Source organism: Nannobrachium achirus (assembly GCF_963921795.1).
Source record: "Nannobrachium achirus genome assembly, chromosome: 5".
Classification (NCBI taxonomy): Eukaryota; Metazoa; Chordata; class Actinopteri; order Myctophiformes; family Myctophidae; genus Nannobrachium; species Nannobrachium achirus.
In genome coordinates this window covers 24016489-24033734 of record NC_137814.1, presented here as the reverse complement: position 1 = coordinate 24033734, position 17246 = coordinate 24016489, and the positions used below count along the sequence as shown (strand labels likewise).

General features: G+C 41.3%; 3 protein-coding genes across 7 annotated transcripts in view; 2 read left to right on the top strand and 1 right to left on the bottom strand.

Moving 5' to 3' along the window:
- Window positions 1-17246, top strand: part of LOC308285974 (histone H1-like) — a gene marked incomplete at both ends in the record, with an annotated part of 402459 nt that overhangs the window by 44360 nt on the left and 340853 nt on the right. The gene's annotated exons all lie outside the window — the stretch shown is intronic.
- The window catches only part of LOC308285972 (histone H1-like), a gene marked incomplete at both ends in the record, with an annotated part of 69839 nt that overhangs the window by 11667 nt on the left and 40926 nt on the right, over window positions 1-17246 (bottom strand). The gene's annotated exons all lie outside the window — the stretch shown is intronic.
- Window positions 14303-16553, top strand: LOC308285997 (uncharacterized protein). Its single transcript, XM_080726954.1, has 4 exons — window positions 14303-14422; window positions 14949-15066; window positions 15538-15612; window positions 16354-16553. The coding sequence occupies exons 1-4, from the start codon at window positions 14341-14343 to the stop codon at window positions 16415-16417; spliced, it is 339 nt and encodes a 112-aa protein (XP_080583080.1). The 5' UTR covers window positions 14303-14340; the 3' UTR covers window positions 16418-16553.

Below are 17246 nucleotides of genomic sequence, written 5' to 3'. Positions count from 1 at the left end.
GTTTTCAAATAAATGTAGTGGTGTAAAAGTACAACATTTTGATCCCAGATGTAGTAGAGCAGAAGTAAAAGTATTGGAAATTGGAAATACTCAGTAAAGTACAAATACCTCAAAATTGTACTTAAGTATCGTACTTAAGTAAATGCACTTAGTTACTTTACACCACTGATGTTGATATATAGAGGTTTAAAAGTACAGTAACAGATTAAACCTGTGATGTGACCATGAAGTTGAGTTGAACATTTCTCCTTCGATTATTGTACTAATCTGTTAAATCTGACAGGTTGTTTTGTGGCTGCTTTTTGCGTTTTGTGGATTTTGAGTCCAAATAATTCCACTGCATGGGTTACACATAATGCCAATAATGTACTGTATTTGTTCCCACCTTCAGACTGAAAGAAGCCAGTCACTGACTGACACCACCAAGACAGCACCTCTTCTTAGGTCCAAATCATGTCGCACACACGCACTCTCACAAAAGCTGGTACACATGATCTCTGGACCCATGAGAAGGCAGCAGGCGCGGAAATTACCCACTCCTGGCACGGTGAGGTAGTGACGGAAAATAACAATCCAGGACTCTTTGGAGGCCCTGTAATTGGAATGGGTGGACTTTAAATCCTTTGATAAACATGGGTTTAAACATGATCTAAACCTTTTTTATTTTTTATTCTTTTAAGGTTGATAGTCCATTGTATGGATTACATCTAATGACCATTATATCAGGATGTAATCATGTCGTTGAATAATTTGGTCTATTATCTGCAACAGTAGAGAGTCTGTCTATAAAGACTATACAGGAAGGAAGATAAGGAAGGGTGATGTTGATACATAGAGGTTTAACCGTACAGTAACAGATTAAACCTGCAATGTGACCTTGCAAGTTGAACTGAGCATTTCTCCCTTGATGCTTTTAAATCTAACAGGTTGTTTTATGGTTGCCATGTGGATTTTGAGTCAAAATAATGGCTTACAAATAATGCCAATAATTAATTTGTTTCTACCTTCAGATTAAAGCTAAAAGAAGCCAGTCATTGACTGACCCCGTGAAGACTACACCTCGTCTCAGGTCCAAATCCTGTCCTCGTCCTGTTCATCCCCCTCCCAGTCCACCTAGAAACAATCAGCTGTCTTCCTGTGGTTCCACAACAGCTGTTCATGGAAGCCACAATAAGAGCTCTGAGGTAGGAAACATGATGTGTTGTGACCAGAATCACCCATGGTACACATCTGTCATTCCAAAGTGTTGAATGACCAACCAGAATATGTGAGGAGCCTTGACTCCCTCCCTACCCAAACTCAAACTGTATACATGACTTGTATATGAGTAACAGCTAGTCTGTTCATTTGGTATTTTTCTGAATATTGACTTTGTTTTTGTGAATGACTAATCCAATTATCTCTGGTCCATAGCGTTAGAAGGTGTTCTCCTTAACGCTATGTCAGTAACCATCCGTTGCGCCCGCAGCCTGCCCAGCCTCTCGTCTGGTCCAAAAATACAGTCTCACTATACTCACCAAAAAAAGACGGCTTGAAAGTCTACTTTCCTTAGTGGAAGCACTCCCACCTCACGTCTAAAATACACTTTTTGGCCAGAAAGGAAAATATTTAATTGAACATTTTAGCTACTCCACAGCGCCCCAACAGATCTTGTTGCAACCGGCGTCAGGTCGCAGTTACTATCAAAACCTCCACCGGCTGTCAGTCTGTCAGTCAGTCAGTCAGTCAGTCAGTCAGTCAGTCTGTCCGTCACGTCACACTTTTGCCCACTCCTTGGCTGCCAAACCACAACCTCCACCCCTCATTTCTTACAAGGCCCTCTTCTAGAGCTGCCATGAGACAGATTCTTGTAAAACACATTTTTGGACCCTGCTCCTACAGATTTTGCCCTAAAATCACGCAAAGTGGTAAACAGTATCTCTAAAGTCATGTCATCAACATGGATCTGTCCCATTTCCCATATTCCTTCCTGATTGGCTACCATAGCCTTCTAGAGTTTGTGTATGTGACCTATCCGATTAGGGAGTCTTACTGGTGAATAGAAATGTCCATTGACCAGATTGTCACCTTCCGGTGAAATATGTTATGTCTGTATTTGTTAATTTTGGACCAGACAAGAGGGTGCAAAGGCTTTCCTGCGGGCACTACTGACATAGTGTTAAGGAGAACACCTTCTAACGCTATGCACGTGCATGAGCGCGTGCGCGCACACACACACACACGCACGCACGCACGCACGCACGCACGCACGCACGCACGCACGCACGCACGCACGCACGCACGCACGCACGCACGCACACACACACACACACACACACACACACACACACACACACACACACACAAAACCGAAGAAAAAACAAACTCCACCTCCTAGATAATGCTCCTATGAACATGACAATACGATAGATGTTCATGGGAGAATTATCCTGTGTGCGGATACGTTTTCTGAATGAACAGGGCCACCAAATCTCTTTCCCGACACCTGCGGCAGAATGCTGTGTCACACTGATTTAAGTAGTTTATTGTGGGGGAAATTCCTCTTGAATGTGTAAAGAGACTCTTACAGTTCTTCCTTTGAAAGAACTGAACTACAGTATCTCTCTGCATTAGTACCCTGTAAAACCCTGAAAATCCTGTTCGCTCAATACTCAAAGTGAATTGACCGGGTCTATTTTCACACTTATATTAACCCTGGAATTCACTGTATAGATTAATAACTGCAAACATTTTGTTTTGTCCTAACTGTTCCCACAGTCACCTGTACCTCCCAGGACAAGACTTCTGGAGATGTCCTTTTCTACTGGCTCCTGTGACCTTCCTTCTTCCACCCCAACAGAGTCTCTCTATGAAGATGTAGACACCCTAAAGGTGATGTGACTGTGAAGTTGAGTTGAGCATTTCTCCCGTGATTCTTTTACTAATATGTAAACCTGACCGGTTATTTTGTGGTTGCCGTGTGGATTTTGAATCAAATTAATTCCACTGCATGGGTTACACATAATGCCAATTATTGAATTGTTCCTACCTTCAGATTGAAAGAAGCCAGTCATTGACCATGAACACTACACCTCGTCTCAGGTCCAAATCCTGTTCTCGTCCTGTTCATCCCCCTCCCAGTCCACCTGGACACAAGCAGCTGTCTTCCTATGGTTCAACAACAGCTAATCATGGAAGCCACAATAACAGCTCGGAGGTATGAAATTATTGTTTTGTGAATGACTATAATCCAATGAGCATCATATCAGGAATGTAATTGTGTGAATCGTTGAATAATGTTGTCTCTTATCCACAATAGCGCGTCAATGGAGGAGAAAACTGGGCTCCACAGCCTCCTCCACCAAAGTACAGCACTCCACCTCCACCACGCCAAATCGAGAGGCCAGCTTTACTGTATTCCTCCAGTAACCTCTCCAGCATCTATGAGTTACCAGATGACAACCATGATAGTGTGAGAGAGAGAGTGACAAACACACACTACCACACGCACACGCACACGCACACGCACACACACACACACACACACACACACACACACACACACACACACACACACACACACACACACACACACACACACATACATTTACACACAAGTAATTTATCATGGGGGAAATTCCTCGTACTAAAGAGACTCTTACTGCATATCTTCCTTTGAATAGAAAGAACTGAACTATCTCTCTGCATTAACGTAGTACCCTGTAAAAACCTGAAAACCCGGTTCGCTCATCACTGAAAGTGAATGGACCGGGTACATTTTCACACATATTAACCCTGGAATTTACTGTGTAGATTAATAACTGCAAACATTTTGTTTTGTCCTAACTGTTCCCACAGCCCCCCGTACCTCCCAGGACAAGACTTCTGGAGAAGTCCTTTTCTACAGTCTCCTGTGACCTCCCTTCTTCCACCCCAACAGAGTCTCTCTATGAAGACATAGACACCCCTCCAGTTCGTCCCCCTCCCAGTCCACCTGGAAACAAGCAGCTGTCTTCCTGTGGTTCTGCAACAGCTGTTCATGGAAGCCACAATAACAGCTCAGAGGTAGGAAATATTTTTTTTGTGAATTACTAATCTAACTAGTAAGAAGCCTCAGGGCGACAAGCTTTAGGGCGAGGTCGCGCCATGTCTTGGCCATCTGGCCAGTGACGTTTATTGGACCAGTTACCCATATATGGAGACCCCTGTTACCCATATATGGAGATCCATGTACTGTATATGGCAGGACATTTTTAGTTGAGAGAGAGCGATGAAGCAGGGACCCCCAAAACCTTCTCTTAGATTCCATTCAGTTTCATTCAGCACAATCATCAATGTATTTTGGATTCATGACAATTTGTGTTTTCAGATATTTAACCACTTAAACCATAAATATGGCGTTGTGAGCTTGTAATTCGGCTAATTTTGGATAAAGTTATATGGACACTAAGTCCATTCAAGTGGTTAATATACAGATTTGGAGGCCCCCCGTAGTAACTCTGGGGACAGTTATTCTTTATCTGAAAGTCCTATGATGTCTAATTGTCTATGACATCTGACATCATACCCTTTTATGCCCATGCATGGAGATCCCTGTCTTTAGAACAAGCCGCACAGATACAGTATGGGCTGTCTTGGCCATATATGGATTCTGTTAGTGTGGTATGTGGCCGATGTGGCCTCCATATATGAGCATTCCCATATGAATTCCTGCTAGATATGGGCTTAATATTGATGACATCAGGGAGCGCACGCACGCGCACGCACGCACGCACGCACGCACACACGCACACACACACACACACACACACAATGTCCCTTTAAATTACAAAGAAACCACTGTAAATGCATTGACTGAGGCTATTTGTTGAATTTACCTCCCCTTTCTGACAATAAAAACCTCTTCTTCCCAGGACATAGACGGTCTGTTGAGATGGCTGAAGACAATGCTTGGTAAGTACAACATGTTTTGTGGTGCCTCTGTGTTTAGTTTTGCTTTGCGTTGGTTTTAGTTTTGGGTTGTGCTGTTGGTCTTGGTAACCCAACACAGAACCAGTGTGTGCATTGCATCATCTAACTAATTATTTTTTTGTTTTGTATTCTTTTTAGACTCGAATAACATGGCTCCATCACTGTATGGCCTCAACATAGAAGATGAAACTAGGTAATGTATTATCAAATATTTGTTCAAGATATTTTGGGCTTCTTGCCTGTATTGATAGTACAGTATAGTTAGATAGGAAACAGGGAAAGAGATGAGGAGTGACATGCAGCCAAGGCTGTCGGGATCAGGACTCGAACCCGTGACATGCTATGTTTATAACTAACCTACCTTGTGACAGTTTAGTTATATCACCAGCCGATCAAAGGATTTAAAACACAAGTGACGGATCTTGGCTGAACTAATCACACTCGCTACTATGAGTCCCCCTCTCACCTCTCGAACGGCATGGCAATCTGTTCTGTCATTTTACCCTATGCAGGGAGTTCAACCAGAGAGCCATGAACGTGAAGAAAGCTCTACGTCTCTACAACCTCCTCCTGGCTCAACATAACGGCACCCTACAGGGCCACATCTCTGGACTCAACGGCATCTCCGACAGCCTGGACAAGGCGCAGAAGAAGACCAAGAACGTGAGAATTGTTGGGGGCACAATTGGCACCGTGGGCAGTATCGTGACCGTGGTGGGCCTAGCCCCAGCAGTCAATATTCAGAATAGCGGTTTGTCTGATTTTGGATTGGCGGGGTCTCATAAAAAAATGGGAAACACCACCATTCCGAATATTGGAAGTCAATCCACAGCTACAGCTGTGGGTGCTACCATGTTGACTGCTTCATTGCGGGGCATGGGCACCCGAGCATTTATTGCCCGCAAGAAGCGTGTGGACAGGAAGAATGTGGAAAAGACTGTGCAGGACTACAGGGCTTGTGCCGCTGATGTGGATAGTTGTGTGTTGTTGATCCATTCTGGGATGGAGGGACTGAGGACGTATGACCTGTCCAAGTTACAAAGGGCAGGAGCTCAGCCCGAGGTACTGAGAATGGCAGAACTATCACAGACTATGTACAGTAGGACTCACATAGAGGCCATGTCATCTGAGCGGCTGCTTCAGAGCTTTGAAAGAGAAATGGACCTGTACTTTACGGGGAAAGACGGTCAGAGGCTGAAGAAGTCAGCAGAGAACATGTTTATGAGCAGAGTTCGCTCGCTGGCCAAAGATCTGCAGGGTGTGCTGGATGAACAGAACAGAATGTGGGAGAAATTCAATAAAGTCTAGGTCCTCTAGGAGTTAAAGGGATAGTTCACCCCCAGAATGACTTTTTCTTTTCTATCAATTGCTCAACCCATGGAGACTTGAGTTCAATAGTATTTCCCTTTAGGGTGAGGTCGCTTTTCGTCCTTTGGGCATCTTACTGGTATTGTCTATCAATAAATGTTTCAATGAATTGCTTACACAGGACCCCGATGAAAACATGCCATTGTGCTTTCTTGGGTTCAATCCTTATTAGCATACTTTTGTATAGAACTGTACTTTCTGTTCATATTTTTTTTGCAAACTATTAAATCAACTAAAACTACGTAGCTTTGTATCTTTTGTATCCGCCAGTGTGAACGTAGCATAAACAATTGTTTTAGGCTGCTCCAGTCAGAGGTTGATCGCCACAGCGGTTCATCCAGTTACATTCAAATAGAATTACACCACTGTGCCACTGGAGGTCACGGTCTGCTTATGGGAAACCTTGGCTTTCACATCTGTATAAAATCAAATCTGTCTGTCTCTTTGTTAGATTGATTAAATGCTTATCATGAAGATTGTTAACAATACATGTTACAGTACAAAAAAGATTAGGATAACACATCAAGCCCCAGTGGGTCCACTGTACTCAATTCATGCGTGTAAAGCAGAAAATAATTTAATATTCTCATTTAATTCACAAATGTTGTTTTTATTCAACACCTCTAGAACATATGGCTAAGATATGTATGCACTTCATTTAGTAGACAATAAAGATCTAGGTTAATATGACTGTATTCATAACTTTGTGCTGTTTCGAGCTGCATGCTCTCGAAACATCACAAAATAACCTTGTTGCTATACCGGCATCGTCCGATTGGAAGTGGCACTGCACTTTTGCTCAACTGAATTTTGGGATCCGCAGTTCCCATATTCATAAAAAAGTAATGTTTGTCATGTGCCAACTGTGTAGTAGAGTCATATGGCTTCGGTTGGCGGTTGGCACTATCATGTGATACCCTCCTATTGCCTACACACACACACACACACACACACACACACACACACACACACACACACACACACACACACACACACACACACACACACACACACACACACACACACACTCTCTCACTCTCTGGAATTGAAAAGGAGAAGGAAGATATGAACCCACAGACTTCCACATCAGACCACAAAACACCTCCCAACATCCGCCTCCCAAATATGGGCATGTGTGTTCCACATGTTTCTACACACTTTGAGAACACAGTACAAGCTTTAATTTAGTGTACAGTCGAATGTGTTGAGTGGTGGAATGCCTCTACAGCTATTTGGCTATATCTACATTACACTATAGGCATAAACTGTTTACGCCATGATGTAAGTTATATTATTGGTAAACAGTTAAAGCTTTATATCGTCACTGTCGGGCAGAAACCTCGTATCTCCAAGTTTCAAATTTGTATTTTTTCTCGCAAAGCAAAGCACTAGCTGCTTCATCATACAAGGCTGTCGCACAAAAGTAGTGAAGCACAAGACACACAACGCACACAACGTTGTGTGCTTGTAGATCGGCTGTTTTCACTAGTTTAAATCATTTTTAAAATGATAATACAAAACAAACGGTTTTGGACATACAAGGTTTCCACCTGACAACAACGATATTCTGATAGTTATCATTTACTATTGTTCAGTATGTTCAGTAGTACCCGTCCTTCCAGCTCCTATAGTTGTGAGAAACTGCATTTCCAGGTCCGATACAATCAGGAGAGCGAACTCATACAGGATAATAGGATAAACAAGTGAAATTGGAAGTGAATGCCACCCAAATAAATAAGCAGACAAATCTGGACTTTTTGCCAAAGCTCCGACCCCTGTAATAGGTTTGGACAAAACAGCCCTGGTTTGACAGGGTTCTCTCAGTTTAGGTTTAGGCTTGGAGTTAGGGTTAGGGTTGGGGTTTGTGTTAGTTTTGAAGGAACATAGGGCTGAGGGACAACATATGTTCCCGGTTTGGCAGCTCGCCCATTGGATTTTCCATATATGATAATCAATCATTTTTAGAGACAGAACTCCCAAAGCTTTCCATTTGTGGTTCTTCTTTTGTCTCAGTGACGTTCAGACAGGCCCTCGTCCTCGCCCTGGTCCCATTCGGAAGAGGCCCTCCTCTGAAAGGGATAGGTGATGGCTATAGGCACTATTCCACTGCATGTGATCGTGAAGTGGTGGAAAGTAACTAAGCACTACGTACTGTACAATTTTGAGGTATCTGTATACTTTACTTGAGTGTTTCCAATTTCTAATACTTTTTTTTTTTTTTTTTTTTCACTCAAATTTTTATTTTCCAAATTCACAATAAACAAACATCAACAAATTCGAAATTAAATACAATATATAAAACGTAAATTATAAATGAAAAATAATAAATGGGTGTGGCAACCCTCCTCTCATCACATTTTTATACATAGATTTCACATACATTTCACAGACAGTGTTTACATTCACATTTTCTTTTCAATTGTCCGTTTCTCTGTTAGAGTCCTTATATCTGGTCCACTTCCACCATTTATTGTCCATTTGTTCCTCTTGTAGCCTGAGTCTATATGTTAGTTGTTCCATCACAAATATTTGTTCTATCAGCTCAGTCCATGTCCCAACCTTGGGTGTGTCCGGTTGACACCACGATTTTGTTATAGTTTTTTTTGCTGCAGTCAATAAAATTTTCACCAAATATCTGTCTTCTTCTTGTATGTTTCCTCCTTCTAAATCCCCCAAATACATCACTTTACATTCCCTTGGAATCTCGTATCCCAGTATATCCTGTAAGTGTCCATGTATCAGTTCCCAAAAGTTCTGTATTTTAGCACATTTCCAAAAGACATGTGAATGGTTTGCATTGACCTCCCCACACTCTCTCCAGCATGACATCTGTTTATGTACCTGCTTGCTCTTAATCCTAGGTGTTATGAAAAATCTGCTCAAATTTTTCCAAGAAAATTCCCTCCACATCCTTGAGTTCGTAGATGAATGTGTACTCCCCACATGTTTATCCAATCCCCCTCTGTAATTTCAATGTCCAATTCCTTCTCCCATTTTTCTTTTATATAAATCGTTGAATGATTTTAATTTCCCATCAGCTTCTGGTATATGGCTGATATGGTCCGAGTTTCTATCCCTGCATATTTCTTTATCATGATTTGGATTACACCATTCACCTCCTTGGGGGATTTGGCTTTAATTTCCTTCATGTAATAATCCCTTAGTTGGAAATATCTGAAGATTTCATGCTTATCCAATTCAAATTCTCTCTTTAAATCCTCATAACACCTCAGATGCCCATCCTTTACTAGGGTACAATTTCTAATACTTTTACTTCTACTCCACTACATATATTTGAACTATTTGAAAACTTTAGTTACCAGTTACTTTGCAGATATAAATTATATTATAAAACATAATTAACACTGGGTGAAAAGAGAGATTATCTGACATACTGGTAGATTATATGACCAATTTTGTACCAGTATACTAGGCATATACCTACATTATTGGAGGTTTTCAGTTCAAGAGATTTTTAGGCATATTCCCCTGTAAACTGCAAATAATAGGTGATATTCTGTCCCCAGCTAGACAAAGGCACACACAGGCACACCCTGCTGTGCCTTTGTCTAGCTGGGGGCAGAATATCAGGGGAATATGCCTGAAAATCTCTTGAACTGAAAACTTCCAATAATGTGGGTATATGCCCAGTATACTGGTACAAAATTGGTCATATAATCTACCAGTATATGTCAGATAATCTCTCTTTTCACCCAGTGTAAACCATGTGAAGGTGGTCTGTAGCTGAGGGGACAGGTCTTGATTACTGTGTGGATGGCAGTCTGCTCAGGCTCTCCGCACAGCCGGGCCCCACTTCTTCATAGATGATTTGAACCAGACGACCCCGGTATTATGTAGAAGCCGGGTTCGGCATTGATGTGGGGTTATGTAAGTCCCATAGTTAAATGACCAGTCAGGATTCAGACATTGCACATTTAAGTGGCCTTGATCCTATAATGTGTGCCCCTCTTTGGGCTCATGTGTCCATGAGAAAAATAAATTTTCCATGGAACTTGTTGGAAATGATCCAGTAGTCTGTGATTACCCTTTGGAAGGAAGAGTTCAAATATCAAGGTCACAAACAAGGCCAAGTTCAAAATGTCAGGAACAGAGAGAAGTTAGAGAGTGGGCATGTTTTGTACCTTTGTTTTGTTGTTGTTGTTGTTGTTGTTGTTGACTTAATTAGGGTGATTGAGATAAGAGTAAAGGGTGTTGCAGACAGAGATTTAAACGATAGAGGATAATGACATTGACAATGCTACATTTCTTCAGAAGTGAAAAGCAGAAATGACTAGTCAGAGGGCAGCAATGTGATACAATTACGAAATAGGGATTCCCGTATGCATAGGAGTGAGTGGATATTGGAGAATTGAAAGAAGATGGTAGGAAGTTTTCCTTTTTTTGTATGTCGTCATGTATTCATTCATGTATCTAGGAGTCCCGAGTTGTGGGTTGGTGTGCACTTTCACATTCCATTGCATATTTGTAACCTGACAATTTACAGGACAATATAATGCTCATTATACAGTAATATATTATATTAGTTATATTATATCAAGTAGGTCTAGTCAATAAAGAAAATATAAGATAAGATAAGATAAGATAAGATAAGATAAGATAAGATAAATTAGCATGAAACGGCCTCCACGATGCGGATAGCTCAGATTTTTGAGCGGTGCTCCTGAAAGGAGCTAAGCTCCAACATATGGGTCTGGTCCCCCAAAAATGCCCCTGATCCCCAAAAATACCCAGGCCCTGAAGCGTGGCCTACATCTGACCTATACACCTACCCGATGTCTCTGGTTCACATTGACACATTTCCTGGGGCAATCTGCCCAGATCATGCATGTCATGCATGTCTTCTCTTCTTTTTTATTTTTTTACGCTCAAAAAAGCATCTGCAATGTAGTGCATTTGAAACTACATTGCAGTGCACATCGTGGGGTGATCACTGCTGAGTGAGGTCAGCAGACCTGAGTGAAATGTGCCAATGTCAACCAGAGACATCGGTACATCTTGGCACAAACGACTCAAAGTTTGTGGTACGCCCAGGTTCCCAGGGGCGTCAATTGGGTATGTCAGGGGTATGCAGCTGCCATACCCTGCATGGGTCCAGGGGGGGAAATAAAAGTTACATTTAAATATAAGTCCATGAATGTCTCTTTGTCTATCTGTGCTGTTTATTATGTTGTTAAATCTACATTTAACAACAACATACATTGCATTTGTACATATTGTAGGAATGCAAAATGTAACAAAATGGTCACTAACAAGGTATTATAATTATATTCTTCACACTTGTATTCTCCCCATCTTGACGAAATGGTATATTCCCAGGTTCCGCAGGTCAGCTGCACAGGTGCAATGCATTATTGTTAATTGTGGCACGTTTACTAACATGCCAAGTTTAGATGCACTTGAACAGCTGCCAAATCCAGCCCAAGAAACCGTATAGAAACCCGGGGAAAAAACAGACAAAACCCGATTTCTTTCGCGCACGAGGACTCCCATCTTTGCTTTTTAAATAACTTAATTGAAATTTTACAGAGTTTACAATCATTAAGTATTTACATTAAAGTGGCATATTAATACAAGAATATATCACTAAATACGAAATATACAAAGGCATTACTTTTTTTTTACATTAAACCCATCTTTGCCATACCCTAGCTTTTGCTGAACTGACACCACTGCAGGGTCCCATTGGCCAAGCTTCGCAGGACGCTCTGTTATTGGCCAGCGGGACACTTAATGAAATTAACTTGTGAATAGCAACGTTCACTTCACACCAGGTGTGACTTTTCAACAGAGTAGTGTATACTGCAAGCATCCATGCACGCACGCTTGCACGCGCACACACACACACACACACACACACACACACACACACACACACACACACACACACACACACACACACACACACACACACACACACACACACACACACACACACACACACACACACACTCTCTCTCTCTCTCTCAATTCAATTCAATTCAAATGGCTTTATTGGCATGAAATTGTACAAATGTTGCCAAAGCACAAATACAATTATGACAAACAACAAACAATATAACAATATAACAATAAACATCAATGAAATGACAGTACATAAAGGAGATGGTGCTGTAAAGTAAACATGATATACAGTATATGTGTCCTACTGGTTGTCCCTTTTCTTGTGACAGGAATTGACATATTTTGCAGCTAAAACTGCACATTCTTTCTGTTCTCCTAAAAGGAGTGGCAATTTATCCCTTTCTGTCATACTTCTGAATTCTGGGCAAACTATTTCAATTTTTGGGAAGAATTCCTCCCTAATGTTTGTGTATTTTTTACACTGTGTTAGGAAGTGTAATTCTGTCTCTACAGCTCTCTCATCACAATGACAGCACAGCCTCTCCTCTCTGGGCAGCCAGGTCTGTCTGTGTCTGCCCTTCTCTATCGCCAAACCATGATCACTCAGTCTGTACATTGTCAATGTCTTTCTCAGGTTTTTATCAGTTACTGTGCTTAGGTAATCTGCCACAGTGTACTGTCTGTTTAGGGCCAAATATGTTTCTAGTTTGTGTTGTGATTGTGTAAGTTCATTCCAATATTGTATGTATTTATCTTTTTCTTTAGTTATAATTTGGTTAGGTCTAATCTTTTGAGTGATAGGCTGGCTGGGGTTTGTGATGTCAGAAGGTGAGAGGTCAGCTAGTTTCATGACCATTTGACTGAGAGGGCTTCTCTTTGCATGTTCAACTCTTGGTAGGCAAGGGCTTTATAATGGTAATAGGCAGGGTCACTCTTTTTAATATGGCTCCAGAATTTAATAGATCTTTTTTGTATATTTAAAAATAAAGGATATTGTCCTAATTCAGCCCTGCATGCAGAGTTTGGGCTTTTTCTTTGTACCCTGATTATAGTTTTGCAGAACTCTGCATGCAGGATCTCCACTGGATTTTTGTCCCATTTTGCCCAATCAGTTTGTAATAAAGGTCCCCATACCTCACTGCCATACAGTGCAATGGATTCTATAACTGATTTAAATATTTTGAGCCATGTCCTGATTGGAATTTGGATTTGAACTGAACGCTTGATGGCATAGAAAGCCCTTTTTGCCTTCTCTTTGAGTTCCTTTCTCTCTCTCTCTCTCTCTCTCTCTCTCTCTCTCTCTCTCTCTCTCTCTCTCTCTCTCTCTCTCTCTGGAATTAAAAAGGAGAAGGAAGATATGAACCCACAGACAAACCACAAAACCTCCCAACGTCCGCCTCCCAAATATGGGCACCCTGCATATACATATACCGGTACATATACATATATATATACATATACATATACATATACATATACATGTACATATACATATACATATACATATACATATACAGTACTACAACCACCTAGCACCCTTGTACTACCAGGGGACCTATAGGGCATCTAAACACAATGTTTCGACATGTAAACATGGCATGTTTCAGAAGGCAGTCATAAGAGCAAGACTCTGAACCCTAGTTGCTCCTGGTGAGCAGGTTGGTGCCTTGCATGGTTTCCTCTGCCATCGGTGTATGAATGTGTGTGTGTGAATGGGTGAATGTAATGCACAATGTAAAGCGCCTTTGGATAAAGGCACTATATAAATGCATTTACCATTTACCACTGCAGTTTAAACTTCAAGAAAGCACACAAAATGCTGATGCATAGATTTATTTCTTCAACTTCCGACATTGTGAAATTCTGTGGAAGATCTGGCTGATCAGGGTCACCCTATCCACCTCTCCTTCCCTCCACTGCCCTCCCCAACCCAACCCAACCCACCCCTCCCCTAAACATCATCATATTCATCATCATCATCAGGAAGATGTTGCTGGATCAGATCCGGAGTGTGTCATTCTCAGTTCCTCTTTTTGTGAGTATGAAAGCTGTGGCACTGGCCCTTGGTAGATCAGTCGTCTCCTATCAGAGCTGTTCAAGCCCTCTCTGCATCTGCTATCAAGAAGCCTCTGGAGCATCAACCCCATTCTAATCTAAACCATGGAACTGTGCTACAGAAGGCTGCTCTGTCTGACCCTCCTGGCCGGAGTTCTGGCCCTGATGATGGCCACAGGAGGAGACGGTAAGTCGCCCAATTCCAACTTCTGTGATATTGTAACACATCGTGTGCTCTGCAGTGAGACATCGGCTTTCTGTACCATGTTTTATTTATTTATAAAAAGCACAGTAGAGCAGCGGATCTCAATGTGGGGTCCTGGTTCCCCCCCCAGGGGTCCTTGAGGGGGTTACATTGCGTCCCCAGCTAAATCACTGAATTAAATTCTCTTTTTTTTCTTTTAGTTTAGTCAAGTGATTCTCAACTTTTATTTGATTGCATTAGTCCCCCATGGACCCCAGTATGCTTTTACAATGTAGACCCAATGTAGAGTCCCACTCCCAGAGATACTAATCATGTAAAAAAAGAAAGAATTATAGACGAGGCAAAGCAAGTTATATGTGTATACCACATTTCAACAATAAGGCAATTCAATGGGGCTTTACACATGAACATCACGAAAAGGAAAGACAATTATACAATGACATTTGTGCATAAAACAGCAGCATATGTCTTGGTCTTAATGACAAATATCTGTTTTGTTTCCTTGTAGGAGCCCCACCTCACAAGTTGACCACCTGCTGCACAGAGGTCTCCACTAGGAACATCACAGTGGAGATCCTGGGCTACAGGGTCCAAAGGAAGAACCCGCCCTGTGTCCGTGCTGTCATGTAAGAAGAACCACTTCACTTAAATGAAATGTTCCTCAAGTCCAAATAAGATTATCCATTGAAAACCTGTTTAAAGTAGAAAAAACACTGTAGCATTGACCTGAGTAACAGACAGTTACAGTTGAAGAACAAATTCTATTCTAAAAAAAGAGAAAAACATGATGAATTTAGGAGAGAAAACAAGTACAAAATTAACTTCAATGGAATCTCTGGATCACAACAACATAACTGTAGACTGCTGTGACAAATTACTGCCTGTCCACAAATACAGTATATCAAATGTCTTCTCATTAAGTGAGAGTAACGTTACACATGTACATCAAAAGTGACATAAGTTTCTTTCCACCCCGATTACTGACATTATTTTTGACATCTTAATGTATAAAACCCATACACCATCCATAGTTTTGATTGATAATGTGACCAGAACAATGTGATTGATCTCTCTCTCTCTGTTTTGTTCTCCTATAGCTTTGAGACCGCAGAGGGACAGGTGTGCAGCCACTGGAGAGAGGACTGGGTGAGGCAGAGGATTCAGGAATTAGAGTGAGTAGCCTATACATCATATATATTGGTCAAAATATGTGCGCATATTTCTAATATTTCTTTGGTTTTTAAGCACCCATCCTCCGCACGTAAAATAAATAAATACAATAACATAACATAAATAAAACTAAAGCTTTATGTAATCCCTGTGTTTTACTGTTTTACAATTTTACACAAGCTGTTGTTTAATGTAAGTGGTCTCTGCAAACAGGGGCGTCACACCAAATTCTGGGCCCTGGGTACAAGGATTCACTGCGGGCCCCCCATGAATGTTAACTATTGAAAAATAGCAGATATACAAGCTCACAGCGCGGCACCGAGTGCCGCGCTGCGAGCTTGTAGATCTGCTAATTTTGAAAAATCATGAAAATGTGTGCAAGAAACCTATGTCAAGGACCCCCAAGATGATATGTATTTGGCCACGGACCCCGATCTCAAAATATTTAGTTCCAGGGACCCCCAGAAGCAAAATTTGAGTTAGAAATGATCGCTTAAAAAATACATATATTCAAAGATTTTCACACATTTTTCACAACTTTTCAAAAATAGCAGATCTACAAGCTCGCAGTGCGGCACTCGGTGCCGCGCTGTGAGCTTGTATATCTGCTATTTTTCAATGGATAAAGTTATTAGGGCCCCTCCACCTTGGGCCCCAGTAACTCAGTCCCACTTTCCTACCCCTTATGACGCCCCTGTCTGCAAATACTATGTGTAATGTATTGAACTGTTGTGTTCTTACAGGATGCTCCGCAAGGCTCAGAAGAACAACACTACCATCAGCTCCACCCCAACCCCTTCCTCTTAGAAGACACTCACTGTCATCCATCATGTCCACATAATACTTTTCATCCACTTTTAGCCTTTGTTAAATTAACTTATTTAAGGTAGGCCTAATGTCTATGATGTTTTATGTCTCCTGGAGGCAAAACGACAAAACAACATATTTATTATTTATTGTCACCACAATTATTTATTGTCCTTCCTTCATCATAGCATGTCTCAACCTGTGCTAATTTATTATGAGTTCATGTCAGCCACACAGGTCCTTTGTTGATTTATGTGAATAAAATAAATGTTGCTTTTTACTATCCACACTTGTGTTTGTGTATCGTTCAATCTCTGCAGTCAAATCCATGAAGTATTGTGGCCAAGAAAGAACAAATTTGGTTTTGAAATCAACCTTTTTTATGATGGGTCAGGATTACCATCTGGTGGGAAATGCGTGATACTGCAGGATGGAATTCTAGTGCCGGGGCGTATTTCTCACCTCAAATGTTCTCTGCGTCACAGTTTAATGTAATGTTTAAGTTTAACACGAGTAAAAATTATGCACCGTCTGCCCCACATCTTGAGTTGGATAAAGAACGTAGTAGCCTATAATGTAAGAGCGATGACCTCATCAGCAGGGTTGTCAACATTGGACTGTCAGAATCCAGGAGATTTATTTTTGGGGGGTGCGCGGAACTCCCCAACCGGGGTCTGGGGGGTCCTCTCCCCAAAACGTATTAATAGATATATTTTCCTGTGTTCTGTTGAATTTTGTGCATGTTTGATACATTTATCAGGCTTTACTTGTCTTTACTAGCATGTGTACAATCTCAGCCTAATATGCCAAATGTACAATCTACACTCTA

Excerpts from the sequence above, each read along its gene's own strand:
- LOC308285997 (XM_080726954.1), top strand. The coding sequence starts at position 14,341 with ATGGAACTGTGCTACAGAAGGCTGCTCTGTCTGACCCTCCTGGCCGGA. Across the intron at positions 14,423-14,948 it reads GATGGCCACAGGAGGAGACG|GAGCCCCACCTCACAAGTTG; the intron begins GTAAGTCGCCCA and ends GTTTCCTTGTAG. Across the intron at positions 15,613-16,353 it reads CAGAGGATTCAGGAATTAGA|GATGCTCCGCAAGGCTCAGA; the intron begins GTGAGTAGCCTA and ends GTGTTCTTACAG.